General features: G+C 39.0%; 1 protein-coding gene across 1 annotated transcript in view; it reads left to right on the top strand.

The window, feature by feature from the left end:
* LOC140233175 (dual E2 ubiquitin-conjugating enzyme/E3 ubiquitin-protein ligase BIRC6-like) overlaps nucleotides 1-17,335 on the top strand; it is a 66,611-nt gene continuing 49,276 nt past the window's right edge. The window contains exons 1-12 of the mRNA XM_072313295.1: nucleotides 1-415; nucleotides 7,339-7,520; nucleotides 8,464-8,592; nucleotides 9,055-9,314; nucleotides 9,884-9,929; nucleotides 11,556-11,638; nucleotides 12,148-12,268; nucleotides 12,838-13,181; nucleotides 13,702-13,778; nucleotides 14,236-14,358; nucleotides 14,702-16,222; nucleotides 16,582-16,807. Of these exons, the coding sequence (XP_072169396.1) occupies nucleotides 241-415; nucleotides 7,339-7,520; nucleotides 8,464-8,592; nucleotides 9,055-9,314; nucleotides 9,884-9,929; nucleotides 11,556-11,638; nucleotides 12,148-12,268; nucleotides 12,838-13,181; nucleotides 13,702-13,778; nucleotides 14,236-14,358; nucleotides 14,702-16,222; nucleotides 16,582-16,807 (3,287 nt within the window). The 5' untranslated portion in view covers nucleotides 1-240. The remainder of the gene's footprint in view (nucleotides 416-7,338; nucleotides 7,521-8,463; nucleotides 8,593-9,054; nucleotides 9,315-9,883; nucleotides 9,930-11,555; nucleotides 11,639-12,147; nucleotides 12,269-12,837; nucleotides 13,182-13,701; nucleotides 13,779-14,235; nucleotides 14,359-14,701; nucleotides 16,223-16,581; nucleotides 16,808-17,335) is intronic.

The following is a 17,335-nucleotide window of genomic DNA, read 5'->3' as shown; positions in this document are numbered from 1 at the left end:
ACGGGAGGGCTAGGTCAACATTTTCTACATGTTTTGCGTGTTTTCAGTGCAATTGTGGATGTTTACAAGGGAACCGACGCCCTGATTGCTCCCCAACTGACTACTTGATCTTCATTCTGGACGTTTTATTTTAAATTTTGCATATTATTGTGTGAATAACGGCATAATTATAAGTGAATGGTTTAGGCAATATTCGCAACGACCCTCTCCACTACACATGAGTGACGTCACTCATCAGCAATGGCTACTCGGGGATGGAGCGTCGAAGAAGATGGAAGCCTTGCTGTTGGAGAGCAGACGGTCGGGATTGCCTATCATCCAAGGCTAAATACTGTAATAGCAATTACTAAAGAACCCAGCATCAAAGTCTTGGACGTCAACTCGGGGATTATTATCAAGAAATCATCCCTTTCAGGTAGACGTGATACAGCCTAATCTCTCTTGCAATCACGATCGTACTGTGTAGATGAGTAGGTGACAGACTTCATACTGGAACGTGAAGTTGCAGTTCGCACTCGCAAACTGAGGAACACTATAAATGCATGCATGCTCCTGGCTAGCATATTATCAATACACGATTGCTTTATCTTGCTCATTGCAACCTACTGGCGTGCTTCCGGCATAGTTTGTCTTCAAAATAGGATGGGAGGTTTGAGGGGATTTCCAGAGGAAATAAATGTAACTGTCTAAGCTTATGAAAGTTAAACTAGTGTACAGGAATACTGCCACTAATACTGCATCATCTATCAAGTTTATGTCAATTTCCAGCATCAGCTTTTGCTTTTGTGGTAGATAAATTTACTGCAGTAGCCTGCACCTGCAGTGGTGACACAATAAATTTGGGGCGGTAGTGTACTTTTGCTCCTCCTTGGAGTTTGACCTTGTCGATCGATTTCGAAACCTGCACAAACTCACCTTAGTAAATTTATATGTCTACAATTGTAGTTATCTAGGGTAGATTTGTCTCTTATGATCACGACGTAACCTAATAATTGCAATTGCATCAGTCTCTGAAGTCGAATATATAGACTTCTGTTAGAAGTTAAGTTTTAACATATGTACAAGTGTGGCTGTCGGAAAATCTTGGTTGCTTGAAATGCTGCTCTGTGTTCTAGCAATTGACACAATATTAATATGTTCAGCGCGCATGCAGTAAAGGTCGATCGATTGATCTGAATGTAGTGATCACAGTGACTTTTTCTATGGTGTCTTTGAAAAGCTAAAATGTGTTTAATTTTCCTTTTCCTCTGCCAAATTTTGCAGTAGCAGTTGTGCTTGTAGCTTCTTCACAAAGCAGTTGAGCATTTATGTGTGCAACCTGTTAACATATCTTTCTTTTTCTGTTCTATATTTTCTTCTTTCATTTTCAGGTATTCCTAACTTTCCCTTTCCTTCCTAGTAACCATTTTTTGTGAGGTTTTTCTTGTCATGCTTTCTCAATGTCCTATTCAATCTACTTTCTGCCAAATTGTTCTTTGTTTCTTTCATGGGTTATCTTAGCCTCCATCTACTGTAAAGCGAGGAATGTTTGAGTGCATTTTAATTTCGCGAGCGCCAAGATTTGTGAAATTAAAATGCATGCAAAATATCTTATCTACACTATATGCATTGAACATCAGTGGCAATTCGTGAAAATTTCATGCCACGAAAAAGGCTGTCGGCTCCAATTTGCGAAAATTTCGTGCCGTGTATATATCATGTTTTACAGTAACTAGCTCTACACAGCCTTGGCGCTGTACACAAGTGTTGCTTTCCTTTCTTTCCTCTGGAATATCTTTTTCTTACGTTTTGTTCTCATGTATCCTTTTCTTTATTTCCTTTTCAGCCTGTATAATTCTTTCCTTCCTTTCTTATTCATCTTTGCCATCATCCAGTTTTGATTCATCTCTCATTCTATTATTGTACCTTGGCCTAGTGCTCTTTTGCTTTCAATCTTTATTTCATCTTTGCTTTCTACTTTTTTCAAACATATTCATCTTTCCCTTTCCTATTAAATACAAGATTTTATTGTTAACTTTCAAATGTTTGCAAAATATTGCACCGGTTTATCTTCAACAGTTGATAACTGAATGCTTACCTTCCCGGAACTTGCAGTCAAACAACAAATCACTTTTAATACCTCCTCCTGTCAATACACAATCTTATGGTTCTAGAGCTTTTCAGTCAGCATCGCCTCAGCTCTGGAATACTAGTAGTTTACCTGAATGTTTGAAACAAACAGACTCACTAGACAAATTTAAATCCATGTTAAAAACTTATTTGTTTATTGAGTAGTTCTATGACTATGACTGATGTCTTACCATCTCTGAAACTGTACCTTCTTCTTCTTTCTTCCTTTCGTCTTCTTCCTTTTCTATTTTTTTTTTCTTTCCTGTAGCACTTAGAGACATTTCATGTGATAATGCGCCATATAAATGTTGTGAATTATTGTTATTATTATTATTATTAAGTTGGACCTTTTCTCTACCATTATCTTTTGTTTTCACTTCTAATATACATTCTATTCTGTAAATCGTTTGTTTCATTTTTCTAGGTTTACATTTTTCAGCATCTTTTCATTCATTTCCCTTCCCCCTTTTCCTATCTTTTCTCTTTTTATTCTGTCACCTTTGTCTTACAATCATTTTTTCATGATCTTCTTTCATTCACACAAATACCCTCACACAAACCTGCTTGCTATAGGCTTGCTATAGAATGGTATGTTTATACCATGCTCAAATTCCATGTGAGTATTTGTAACAGAAAATTTGTCCTAGAATATTGAAATTTTCAACAGTTTTGTAGCTGTGTGAGGGGTCTAGCTCGGTTGGTGTATTGGTTCCCAGTCAGAGGCCGTGCAAAGCACATCGTTTGGTCAGGCTACAGGCAAGTTTTCATCATCCTGCCGATACTGATGGTAGATGTGCTGTAATTTAGTACAAGAGCATAGATTTCCTTCTGTGATTATAGAAAGGTGAGGGGTCTTTAAACACTCTGATAGCCATGACTTAAAAAGCACTGAGTAGTTGCTCAGGGATTTTTGGAAGACTAAGTTGCAAAAGAAAGCAAACATTGGGAATGCCTACATACATTATACTCACTGAACGCTGTTCTGTAATGTGCTATTGTGTACTTTTGACAATAGTTGCAATTGCTTCACAGACATTGGATAAGTGAGACTCTTGGCTTTAGAATTATCATGTTCTCTGAGTTGCATTTGCTTCACATGTTTATGTTGAAATGCCGCGCTTGTTTTCAAATTGTGATTTGGGTCTATATTAACATTAACAGAAACAGCTGACGAACCTGATGGCAGTGTATTATCACATGCAATCACTTTTAAAATGTATTAAATTTCATCGCAAAACATGTACATTTTTACTTAGACCCCGCTTACAGTGACTGAAAAGGCCGAGCTCGGCCGTGGCGGAGCCCGGCCTTCATTTCACTGTAAACGCGCAAAAGGCCAAATGCGTTACCAAAATCGGCCGCGCATTTGGCCAAGCTCTGGAGGTGATCTGGAGCCCGGCCTTTTCTCACTGTAAATGCAAACTGGGCCAAACGCGGTACCAATTTAGTCTGGCTTCCATACCCTCTGCCCGTACTATCTCACTATTCAGGATATTAACGCCCTCAACGTCGAAAACTAATATTGTTAAAGGTGGTTTTGTCTTGCAGAGGTCTTTGCCTTCAGCAAAGGCGGCCGCAGAGTCCAGTTGGCAAAGGGTCTGGAAACCAGACTATACCACATTGCGACCTGTGCCCTCCCAATAATAGTGTTTATTTACAAGCAGAGCGCCACCACGACAATATATTGTAATATATATACTGTAAACGGACAAATTGCGGGGCCAAGTGCCGCAGTTGAGGCCGGGATCGGCCGCCGCTCGGCCCGACCCGGCACTGTAAACGGGGTCTATTTCCTTCTGAGTAGGGGAAAAAAAAAGCCTGCAGAGCATGCCCAAGCTTTGTGCCATAGTTGAGGGTATCAGGGTGGGCCACGAGGGGTTTCACCATGTCGCTGCAACATGCTCAAATTCTTGTGCAACATCCTCAAATCTTTCGCAACATCCTCAAATCTTTCGCAACATCCTCAAAAGCCAGCAACATGTTGTGCAACATCCTCAAAAATTTGCGACAAGCTCAAAATGAAATATATTCAAACTTGTGAAAAACATGTGCAAAACATAGGAAACATCAAACTACATTGTGATTGTACCTGGTACTTAGATATTTGTGTGGAAAACATGAGAGAGAACATTGAATGTAAGTAAGCAGCACAAAGAAATAAGTTGCAAAATATTGCTTACTACGTGCTCATGATGTGCGCTTTGTGCACATACAATTTCTGCGATATTCTCAGATTCTGAACTTGCAACATGCTCAAATTTCAAGTTGTGGACCACCCTGGGGTATATTGACATTTTTAATTCAATCAATTTGCATTATTTATTCCACATGCTAACCCTCCCCCCCCCCCCCCCCCCCCAAAAAAAAAAAAAAAAAAAAAAAAATCACCAAAGTGACATTTTATTGCATATTATGTTTACATGGAAAACAAGAAAATGATGCAAGATATAATAGCATGTGTTGGAATCAGAAAAAAAACCCACAAAACAAAGCATATAAGACCTATGAAGGTTAAAAAGTTACTGGTCCAACAGCAATTGTTACTGGTCAGGGACTGTTGGACCAGTGCCAGTGTGCAGTGTTGCATAACATTCATACATCTATTTGCATGAACATGAGAGTATGACAATACGAATACAATGTACGATCTGTTATACACAATAATACCTGGTACATCTATAGGTACATCCATTGTGTTTTGCTTAATCTTTCTAACTTCTAATTTATGGCACATAAAGCCATCTCATTTCAATAGTCAGATGTCTTGAATTCATTTTGGGGGTATTTTTTTTTTCCTGGTAAGTGATAAATGTACCCACACCCAGTTTAAATACTTTCATTCAGTTTTATAATACACGAACCATTGTATTATGTAGATTATGCATCAAATATGATTACAATTTATCTCATAGTACAGTAAGCATGCTCAATGTTGTCAAGACTTGTGCTTAGGAAAGAGGAAGGGCTGTTGTGAAATGTATGTATGTATGTGAGTTGTATGTATGACCTGTGTGACTCTGTGTTATTATACAGTCAACATGTCTCTTGTAAAAGACAGGAAGCCATGGGATGTACTCACGTGGTGATGATCATAGTGGATTAGAGTCCACAGTGTACATTGTAATCATTGCATGCATACTGTAGCCTATGGCAGTGGGTTTGGTACATACCCCAGGAGTCTCTTGTATACAATGTTTAACCTGAGAAAAACTTGGGTTAGTATGCTTCCCCCATTGACTTTAATACACAGGAAAATTTCTGTTGAATATCAACCAGAGTTTTTCTCCGGGAAAGAGTTTTATGCAACAGGCCCCTGGTAATTGATGTGAGCAGGAACATTGTAAGGATAGGACACATGAAACCTGACTGTATGATGAAGGACTTAATGGCTTGTTGCAATTACCCTGTACATATGAATATCCCATAGAGTTAATATTTTGTGGCTTGAACTTTGGTTTGCCTTTGCATTGATATAGAAAATCTGATGTAAACATGAGTATCACATCCACTCCAAATATACATATGTAGGTAGTAGGAAATGAGAGAAGCTAAAAAACTGATAAATCTTCAAATCAATTTTGTCAGCCTTGTCGGATGTACATTGTATGCCATCTGTTTCATTGTCATGTCTGTACTCAATATTATAATTGGAAAAGAACAGCAATGTATTTCTAAAAAAAACACAAATTCACCTTCATAAACATAAGGATTGAGAGAATGCAGCAATATTAGTAGACCACATCAGTGAAAGTTTGAGGAAAATTGGACAATCGATGCAAAAGTTATGAATTGTAAAATTTTTTGTGTTGGAACCGCTGGATGAGGAGACTACTGTCATATGAGTACAACAGTATAAAGAAAATGTAAAGAAAATTCAACATATTTTCACTTTTTTCGCATAATAAAAGAGCACTGGACTTGCCTCTTTCTAAAGGCAATGGGAATAATATTACCCATAACATATGTCAGTAACGAGTCAAGGGAATGTGTACTTTTTTCAAAAGATGAAATTTTGTGAAATTCCTCTTTATATTTTCCTTATTGTTGTACGCATGTGACATCATACACTGCAGTAGTCTTCTCATCCAGCGGTGACTGCACAAAAACCTCAAAAATTCATAACTTACAATGCTGTATGAAGGGATTGTCCAATTTTCCTCAAACTTTCAATGATGTGTTCTACTAATATTGCTATATTCTCTCAATCCTTATGTTAATGAAGGTGAGCTTATCCTTCAAAGTATGTTTGGCGAATGACACATATGCATCCTTTATGTTGTATCTCAGTGAAATTTTATCTTTCACAATAAATATGTAGAAGGGATATTAAGAGAAACATAACAGGCTGTGTCCTAGTGTATTTGTAAATCTGTAATAGTCCAAATTGATGTACAATATATGATCTTCCATTAACTTATTCTTGTATTTATTTATTTATTTAGTTAGTTAGTTATCTATTTATTTAGTAAATGTTGTTGTTGATGTCATCATTATTTTGCCTCGTGTTTCTGACAGGGAATAGATGACACTATGCATACAGAGTGCACAAAATGGGCATGGTTTCAAGTGTATAATGTACTAAGTGTATTGTTACACGAATACATGTATATAATGTATGTCTAAAATGGTGGATTTACAGGCATATCATTAGCTTGCAATGCAAGAATGAATCTTGGCAGTGAGCCTAGAATGCCTAATGCCAATACTATTCCCAGGATGTAATTAGTTATATCAGAAAGGAGACCCTTGTTGTGTGTATACACGTAGCTTGTAGCATTATCTTGATACTGTTTGAACATTTTGAACTCTTTAAAAATATCTTTTCTCTTTTTAAATCTATCCATCTGTCTGTCTATCTATCTATCTGCTGTAAAACATAATATATTCACGGCATGAATTTTTCGCGAATTGGAGCCGCCGGCCTTTTTTGCGGCATGAAATTTTCACGAACTGCCACTGGCATTCAATGCATATAGTGTGTAGACAAGAACTTTCATGTGCATTTTAATTTTGCAAATCTTTACACTCGCGAAGTTTGCGAAATTAAAATGCATGCGAACATTCCTTGTTTTACAGTATCTATCTATCTATCTATCTATCTATCTATCTATCTATCTATCTATCTATCTATCTGTCTATCTACATACATACATATATCTATCTTACTATCTATCTTACCATCTATCTATTTACTTGTATATCAAATCAATATTTTGTTTTCCTGTACAGCTCCCAATGGTAGGAGTGTGGAATGCCGTTATGTCAGTGACTCAGACCAGCTGTTTCTGACCGATGGTCATGCTGTTGGCCTGAGGAAGGATCTTGGTGGGGTGCTGCTGCTGGACTCTGCCCTGCAAACACCTGTGTCCAGCACCTTTGACAATGTCATGGTGGAGATCCCATATTCTGAGGTGAGAAGATACACTTACGTATATCTGTAGTTGTCTCATTAGCTTAGCCTATGATCTCTATCTCATCAAACCGCCAGTACCTCATCAGTTTCATTCATTCTTCGTAGTTGCTGACTGAGTGTACATGTTTTTATTTGTTGGTTGATGCATGCAAACTGAGCCAAAGTTCCCGCATAACATATGGTAATAATATAATGGAGCATCAGCCATTTCATTTGTGCACAGTGGATCAGTTGCCCATGATAAATAGTTTGACAAGAAATTTGGTGTAATAAAGGAAAGAACAGATTCATATTATGACTTTCTATATCAGGAAGTGGTATTAAGCTGTGTCTCAAAAATATGTTTATCATGTTGAAGAATGGGGGTTTCCTTAGCAGAAATGCATTTTCCTATAAACCAGTATGTTCTTTCACTTCTGGCGAGGTTTCTTTACCTTTATCCTGTGTGATACTATTCTCTGATATTGATATTTCAGTCTGATATTCAAGGAGAATGTTCTGTGTTTTCACATATACTAGGGTGGTCCATAACTTGAAATTTGAGCATGTTGCAAGCTCAGAATAAGAATATTGCAGAAATTGTATACATGTGCTCGGAGCGCACATCATGAGCATGTGGTATGCAGTATTTCGCAGCCTATCTCTCTTTCTGCTGCTTACATTCTCTGGAATGATTTGCACACGGATATCTAAGTACCAGGAAGTTTGATAATTTTTATGTTTTGCACATGCTTGAATTCATTTTATTTCGTACTTGTTGCCAATTCTTGAGGATGTTGCACAAGAATTTGAGCTTGTTGCAGCGACATGCTGAAACCCCTCGTGGACCACCCCGTTCAAGCGTATAATTGTAAATCCTGAATGAAGGACAGTTCTTTTGTAGTTTATATGTACCGTTTTCTAACACCAATTGTCCTGAACATTGTGTTTGATGTCTGCAGGCAAGCCAGTTGCTCGCCTGTCTCAGGAAGACCAAAATTGCCAATGCTGAGGCAGTGATGGAGGACTTGGAAGAAGAGCTGGAACGATACAAACTCCCCAATGACCACGCCTATCACAAGATCACCAAGGTAAGGACCAAAATTTGAACTTTGCTGCTTTTCAACAACTGGATTGATTAGACCAAGTGCATGATAAGTTCCTTCATCACTCTGCTGTACTGCAATTTTTGAGACTGTTATTAAATTCTTTACAAAAATGGGAACTTCTAACTTTCAACATCTTCAATTCTTATATGTAATATTGGCATGAAGATATATCCACATATGGAACAAGATTTCAGACAAACTGTCTATTTCTAATACCTGTGCCTTTTAAATGACTTCCTGTTGGTTTTGTGTCTTGTGAATTATTATAATGTTTCACCTATTTCACTGTTAAACATTTCTTTCATTCACCTATACCTACCACTTTATCTGTGTAGAAGTGTTAATGTTTTACTTATTTCACTGTATTTAATTCATTTATAACTACCAGTCTATTTTTGTGGAAGTGATGTCTAATCAAAGTGCTTTGCCTGTTTTTGTCTCCAGTGGGCCACTGTCCACCTGCGTCTCCCACACAGCACACTGAAGAAGGTGATGGATTCTCTTGTCATGGCACTCTGTCAATCCCACCAGAGGGTACAAGCCCTGCCCATTTCAACTGCCATCCTGGACCGTCTACAGGGCCTGCACCCCGATGGAGCTGAGCCCCTTGTCATTGGGGGAGACACCACCATCGAAAAATCCCAGATGTACAGCGAGGCCAGTCGGCGGCAGACCTTTGCTCAATGGCCTCACATGGACTACAAGTAAAAGTCCATTTGTTGTTTTAAACCCCATGAGAGAAAGTATACCAAAGCATAAAGCTCATTACTTTTGTGTTTATATTTCTACTGTGTGTGTAACTAGGTGAAGTAATATTCATGATATCTTTAAATCTCAAGTATTTTGGTAAAGATGTATGTATGCTTTTTACTCAAATGCAATAATTAATGTCATGAAATGCTTTGAAGATTTAGGGGATTCCCCCAATTTTGATGTTGTCCCCTTGGGCAACAGTTAACCTTTCTTGTTTTCACCACCCCCCCCCCCCAAAAAAAAAGAAATAATTAATTAATTAATTAATTAAAAAATAAATAAATAAAAATAGAATAAAGATGACATTGGCTTAGTGAGACAGTCCGGAGAAAAGAAAAACCCAACAACAACAACAAACTAAACAAAAAACCCCACAACAACAACTTTGATCCAAGTACTCCTGAGAAGTATAGTAGTGTGACTGTAGCATGTTTCATGTGTCATGATTACTGGATGCATCCTAATGGCTGCTATGTAAAAGTCCTGTTGTCATTCATAATTGTCATTGTATCTGACACAGATGGGCTCTCCCAGAACCTATGGCACAAGCTGGCTTCTATCATCAGGTGGGTGTCATATAAGAACTTATGAAAGAAAGAAAAAAATGAGACAAGCAAATACTGGTATGAAGTGTATCTTGACAGATGAAATTGCATATTCATTGCCAGTTTAATTTGAGAGGGCTGTTGATTCTGACTGAGGCAACCCTCCTGCTAGTCAACATAGTATTTAGCTAGTTACTCAAGGACTTGCCAATGTAGATTGTTTCTATTTTTGACCACTTTGCGATTGTTGTTTTTAGTTGTTTTTTGTTTACTTTAAATTCATATTTTGTATTTTCTTTCTATTGCATTATTGATGTACAAGGAGCACTTACAAGGAGCACTTTTTTTTATGAGTTTGCTTTAGGCATAGCCTCAAGTTTGCTATTGTCATTGCTAATTGGAAGTTGTTCATCACACACATTTTTTTTTCCTGGAAATTTTAAGTTGTGATATATAGCTGTTCTGTGTTAACCCTAAAGAGACTGGGCTATTTTGATGCCTCGTAGGACTGGGGGGGGGGGGGGGGGGGGGGCTCATTGGGCTTCCCTTAAGATCTCGGCCGTTGAGCGCGTCATCGCAAAGAAAATTGGCACGCGCATCACCCACAAGGTAATCTGTAAAACTGAATAGGTAATGATTTCACAATTATTCAAATTTATTTTTAATAAATTAATTACGCTAATTTATGCATGAAATACAAAAAAAGTGGCTGTAAATCTGTAATCAAAGGTCCAAAACTGCTAATTTTTGGTCAAGGTACTCTTTGTAGGATTCTTATTGAATGTACATAAAAAAAAAAAATGGCGGTATCAAATTTTTTTCTTATGATTTTATTGTTTTTTAAATTTCTTATGTATTTCTTTGTTTTTGACTTTTTGTTTTTTATTGTTTTTTTTATGGAAATCATCGACGACATTATTCCGATCATAAACAACAGGAAAAAATTGATTTTGATCAGTAAAAGTAAAAATAATGATACATTATGAATTTTGGTCAGAAACAGAATTTGCATTGGATTTGTACATGAAATCACGCAATTTCGGGTCTGACATGCACATACAAAATATTGCGTAACTTCAGAACCGCGTACCCGGTCGTCACATATTTGTCATAAAAGTCATACAACATCGTGCCGCGAGACTGTTACGTTACAGATTTATCGCGAAAAATGTCGAGGAGGGGGCAAAAAGCCCCCCCCCCCGTCTTTTTAGGGTTAATGTTTCATAAAGAAAAGTGCCATGCATACTGAAAGGTAAGCAGTAATTCCACTCTGGTTCTTCTCATTACCAGCACACTGATGACCAGGGGCATGTCTGTTAGTCATATGTTTGACAATCATGATGAAGTTTTCTAGCTCCCTTCTAGATCCGTACATGTCATTAAAGTTATTGTTTTCTCTTTGTCTGCTTGTTCTGGAATTTTTCTTCCAATGAGGAAATAAATGAAAGCATTATGCTGCATAATAAGTAAACCACATGCCGTAAGGTTGGGCAGTCTGAATACCAGGAACAAAATGATAAAATTTCAACATTAAAAAAAAAAAAATATCAAAGTATACAAAGAGACATCACTACTTGCTCTATTTTGTAATGTCAGGCACAATCATGTTCCAAGTGTGATGTCAAAACTCTTTTGTTTGTTTGACAGCCTTCCTCCATAGGGGATGACCGTGCCATGTGCTTTACATGCAGTGTATGCTTAGTTTGTTGGGAGCCTACTGATGAGCCTTGGTAAGCTTGTATTTTTACAGGTAGTGAATGTTTTCACAAGCAGTCATTTAGAAATTCGTAAAAACCCTTTGGCAGTGTTTTCAAACTTCAGCAACTTAAAAAAAATAAATAAATAAAAAAAAAAATCTCAACTTGATTTTGCTGCAAATACTCCAGCACATGATAGTACCTTATTAGTCTAACACCAAGATGATTTAGGATACTGTCACTCACTTTAATTCTCATCAAACCTGATGTAATGTGAAGCTATTGTATTTGTCCTTATATTTTATGAGTACTTCTTATCCTTTGTTTACATTATGAATTATTCACAATTCAGGCTATGAATTGATGTATAAAGGAAAAACGTATTGAATTGAGTTGAACTGACTTTAAAACTTTTCATCCAGCTTACACATGTTGGTTTTTAAATCCAATACATTGGATCTTGCAATTTAGTTTGATGCACTGTGCACTTTGTACCTCCTGCATTTGAATGAGACACTGAATTATTTTCTTCAACTGTACAGGTCTGAACATGAGAGACATTCCCCAACTTGTCCCTTTGTGAGGGGGGAACCGACCCACAATGTACCCCTGTCGGTCACTCTGGCCACCGGCCCAGCACAAGTTCACCATGAGAAAGAGAAGGTAAGACTCTCATTCTTGAGTTCATGATGTGATCGCTGTGATCCCAGTCTTTTGTGTAGGAGTGTGTCTATTCTGTTGTAACTTGTGTATAGAATACCTGATTCAATGTTTCACCTTGATGTGTTAGATATTCATATTACTCTGTTTATTGATGGTTATGGAATGTCTGATATCTTTTTTTTTTGTTTGTTTGTTTGTTTTGTGGTGTGTGTGTGTGTCTTGTGAACATCAAAATTGACAAAAAGACTCATAAAGATTTGGATGAAATTTTTTTTTTTGAAAAAATGTGTTTGTGTGTGTGTTTTACCATTTCTTGAAGTCTTGAGTGAATATTGGCTACAGAAAGAAACATTATTTTGCCACATTGGTTTGTTCCAATTGAAATGAGTTGGAGGAGGGATGGGAGAATGAAGAGACGGGATATTGAGTCTTATGCTCACCCCTCATCGGCACTCTGGCAATTACAGTGCTGTGCTAATCAATTTTGAAAGATAGATTTTATCTTGCAACTGATTCCATGTGCAATAAGCGTGTGACTTGTGTAAGCCATGTATCTTTTTTCCCCCTAGATCTCCTGTGTCAGTGAAGGCAACAAATCCCCCCTGATGGCCACCTCCACCCATTCTGGTTGCATCTGTGTCTGGGAGGTCAGCAACCAGCTCAAGCTGGCCACCAAATTCTTTGTCAATCCCAAGGATGCTACTGTCAAGGGCAAGTCGCCGGTCATTGTGGATGTGGAACCGCCCAAGAGAGTGAAGCAGGCATGGGTGGAACCAGAGGTGCCAGTATCCAGTACCAGCAGTGGCAGCAGCAGCAGCACAAGTAGTAGTACCACAAGTAGCACAACCAGTGGTAGCAGTATTAGCAGCGGAGGCAACCAGCAGGGGAAGGAAGAACCTGCACCAAATGAAAAGTCAGTGTGATTCTCTCAACTTTATGACCTCTTGATATTCTTTAGTCTTTAGCCAAGCTTAATTTTCTTGAAATAATTTTCAATGTGAGCCATGTTTCAGGTCCATTGAAGAGAATTATAGCAGTGGCAAGACGAATAAGTAGATTTAATATCTTACTTGGAAAAAGAAAAGTATGATAGTCAATAAAAACAAACAAAACAAAACAACCCAGTGATTGAAGTGCATGGTTGATGTCTTTGTATGAAATAACTTGCATATCTAGGCTATGAATATACTTTTTTCATGGTAGTGTAAATCAAACAAGATCGTGTCTTTATGATGTATACAGAATGGTGTTTTTGCGGTCACCTTGAAATAATCAAGGGTCAAACTCTCAGAGGGTAGCATTCCCCCTGAAAACTCTTTCATTGTCTGTTTTGGTAAAGTCTATTCAGACTTACTCTTCAAAGAAGCAATTATGCTACAGTTATGTATACAGTAGCATGACATAACTTTCCATATCACTGTTCTAACCTACAGCTCAAAGAGTGGAACTGAAATTTCTTCCAAGCCAGAAGCCCCTAAGCAGGATCCTTCTACTGAGGAATCAGAGCGAGGTAGGACTTTGAGTAATATTTGCCTCCCTAACAAACATAAAGGTCTTCTTTTGATCTCAATAAAAAATGATACATGATTGATATCTTATGCAAATCATTACTTACTACAGATGACTCAGCAACAGATGAATTGATAAAGACAATGAATTTTCCTAGAGTATGTGCCAGATTGGTGATGAAATTATGATCTCACAATGCAAGGTAGGTACTGGAGTACAATGCTGTGATACTCTCATTGACATATGGTTTCCATTTCAGTTCATGCAGTCTTGAATCCTTTTGGAAGTAGTCGGACATTTCTTCAGAGACAGTAGTTTGAAGTATGTGATCACTGATGTGTAGAAGGTGTTCATTGATTATTCATGCTTAAAAAGAGATATTATATGCTAGTGGCAACAAATATTTTTGAAGAACCTTTAGAACAGTTATAAGAAATCACATTTGTTTGTGTGTGTAGAAAAAGGAGCGTTTGGTTCTCTGGAGGTGATAGAGGTTGGTGGTGCATGGAAGGTTCCCGATGAGGGCAAGCCGGAGGTCAAAGGGTCATCTGTTGATGAGTGTACCCAGACACAGAATACTGGTAAGCTGGTGTCGTAGCCATGAAGATGTGTCAGTCAAACCTGTAAACCCGTAGGCCCAGATTAAACAAGATGGTTTTGAAACACACCCATAATAGAAATGAGAAATATGCATGCCTGTGATATTTTGTCTCAAAATATCAGCATGTTCAGTGTTTTGATTTTGTGTGGTTATAGGTCTTGAATATTTTGAAGAATTTTCATCAAGGTAAACTATTTGGAGTAAAAAGTAAACAAGTAACATTTCTTGTGTAAGTACTCGTATTGAATACTATAAATTCCTATTTTGTTGTGATTCTGATAAATCAGTCCCTAAAACGGGAAGTTATCTATTTAACCCAACAGGTGTAAATGGAGAGCAAGCAGGATCAGATGGAGTGGTAGTTTCAGCCCTTGGTCTGATGAACAGCAGCAGGATAGCAAACCTGACTGCAGCCGCAGAACTTTCTTTCCCATGTCTGGTAGCAGGAGTCAGTATACGAAAAGACGACTTGGAGGGCCAAGAGGTTGACAGTAGGGAGAGTGAGAACAGTAAGGATACCAAGGAGGAGGAAGGTGGTGATGATGCAGGAACCGGTGGGAACACAAACCAAAAGTTTGTTTTTGCTGATGCATACCTCGGCGACACAGTGGATGCAGGTCAGAGCACTCAGAAAAAACATGTGTATACCAATTATCTTCTGGTGTATGGGTTGGTATACAAGGGGCAACCACTGCCAGTAGCAAAGAAGTCTGGAGACAAGGCATCGTCCTCGAGCTTTCACAAAACACAAAGCATGTACTTCACTCTGTCCCAAGAGACACAGAAGCTGGACTTGGAGGATGATGAGTTGACGGGATACGGAGATCTCGACGATCCTCTTCACTTTCAGTTTTCGCCCATGGTGAACAACAACCCACCCTCGGCTGCTAGTGGGTCTGGCTTTGTCATGGGCAGGCAGGTGTCTATGAGTGTGAGTGTGGTGCAGTGTATCGAGTTGCCAGACGTGGTGCAGACCAATGATCTCTGGGTGAGTGCAGTGAGGACAACCCTTGATGAGCAGCATCTCCTGGTGGTCCTCAGCCCGCACTCAGGCAAGATCTTTGAGAAGGACTCGACTGATAATGGTGTGAAGTCCAGCAAGGACACAACACAGGAATCGGTGCAAAATGACTTGAATAAGGGGAGCTCATTCCGCGATACCAACAATGTGGAGCAAAGTATAGGAGGGGATGAGGTAGATGGACTCCATTCAGCTGGACATGATGCTAGGACTTCCCAAAGAAAGTATGTAGATGATGCGTCCCACCCAAGTGAATCAGGTGGATTTGTGCTGGTGTATCGCTTGAAGCGTGACAGTCAGGTGGTGTTAATAGACAGTGAGCCATGCCACATTCACAGAATCAGTTCCCCTGAGGATTCCTTGACCTACCTCACCCCTCTCCCATCAAGGGTCACGGATGTGGCTAGTGACGAGGAAGTAGAGTTGTCTTTGGAGGATCCTGTAGGTCTTCGTGCCGCTGCTGAAGACGAAACGGACGCACCGACTGCCCCCTCTCCAGGCAAATGGGCAGCTCTGACCAAAGATGGGCGCCTGGTCATATTTGATGCTGCTTCGTTCTCAGTACTGCTCTCCGTCTTGCCATCCCAGTTTGACCTGGCTGCTCTGTCTCCTGACGAAAGTGCCAACCGCTATGTCGCCCTCACATACTGTACGGGTATGGAACGGCTGTGTGTGTGCACTGGGTCTGGACGGATCAGCTTCCTAGTGGTTAATGATGGGGAAGCATTGTTTGAATCTAAAGGAAGCAGCAAAGCAGACCAGACCGACCATGGCAAGCAGTCCAGACTGGATGACAAGCTGAGCATGGCTTTGGATAAGTCAAGTGAGTGCACTTGGATTGAGTGATGCATCACACTTGCAAACATTTTATGGTTTCAGTAGTCATTACCAAGTGTGTCATAAGCTTTCAAGGGGAAAAACGGATATTCTGTTTGCTGATAAGAGGATTTGATATTGCTATCAATGTTTTTCTAAGTATTATTTATACATGTACCTGCTCAAAGAAATATGAAATTTTATGCCAACATTGCATATACTTAGCTTGATGCTAGGAGAGTTTTGTATGGGTTCTAGTACCATGAGAACAATGGATAAACTGTAAACACTGGGGATTTATGTCAGCTGTGTTATTCAGTATTTTTGGGAGTGTATCTACTACATGTTCCTCCATTCTATTCTCAGGTAAAGACTTTGTGATCAACTCCAGTCTGACCATCTCTACACTACGCACACTCCACCAGCTGACAAAGTTTGAGCTCCTCGTACCACGGTTCTCTGCCACGGTGCCCCCCTGCTGGTCAGAGATTCAGCAGGAGCAGCAGCAGCGCCGCCACCCACAGCACCTCCACCAGAGACAGCAGGGAGATGCCCTCCAGCACACACGCACTTGGAAACTCCAGCCTGATGGGTAAGCCTACACAGGATATATGTCTTCCCGGGTCATTCCTTTGTGTCATACCAAGAAAATCATTTACTTGAAACCACATTGTTTAGGGGTCGAGCAATAGCCACTATGATGGTTCTGTTGATTTTAGTGACATGAATCTATAATGCCACTCTTCACATGAGGCAATTCAAAGCTGGTAGGAGGTCAGTGTATCCAGGTACTATTCACATTTGCAGTGAGCAAGCAAGGAATACTTTGTAGTGGAAATGGTGTACTGTTATTGGATGGTAGTGATATAAAGGAGTTGACTTTCTTGATGATGATGATGATGATCGACAGCATTTGTATAATGCCATATATCTGTTGTAGAAACATCGAAAGCTTCCTAGAAGAATGTCATGCAGAATCACTAGCATTAAGTCTTAACTGTGCCTTGAAAGATTTGAAGGCAGAATAATGGTATAGTATGCAGCGAATCACATGTCATTGCATGTGTACTTATGAAATAGGATCTGTATTCATCTTCAATATGTTTTGTTTTTCTTTTTC

The sequence above is a fragment of the Diadema setosum genome, chromosome 1 (genome assembly GCF_964275005.1).
Source record: "Diadema setosum chromosome 1, eeDiaSeto1, whole genome shotgun sequence".
NCBI lineage: Eukaryota > Metazoa > Echinodermata > Echinoidea > Diadematoida > Diadematidae > Diadema > Diadema setosum.
This window is presented reverse-complemented; position numbering and strand designations above follow the sequence as displayed.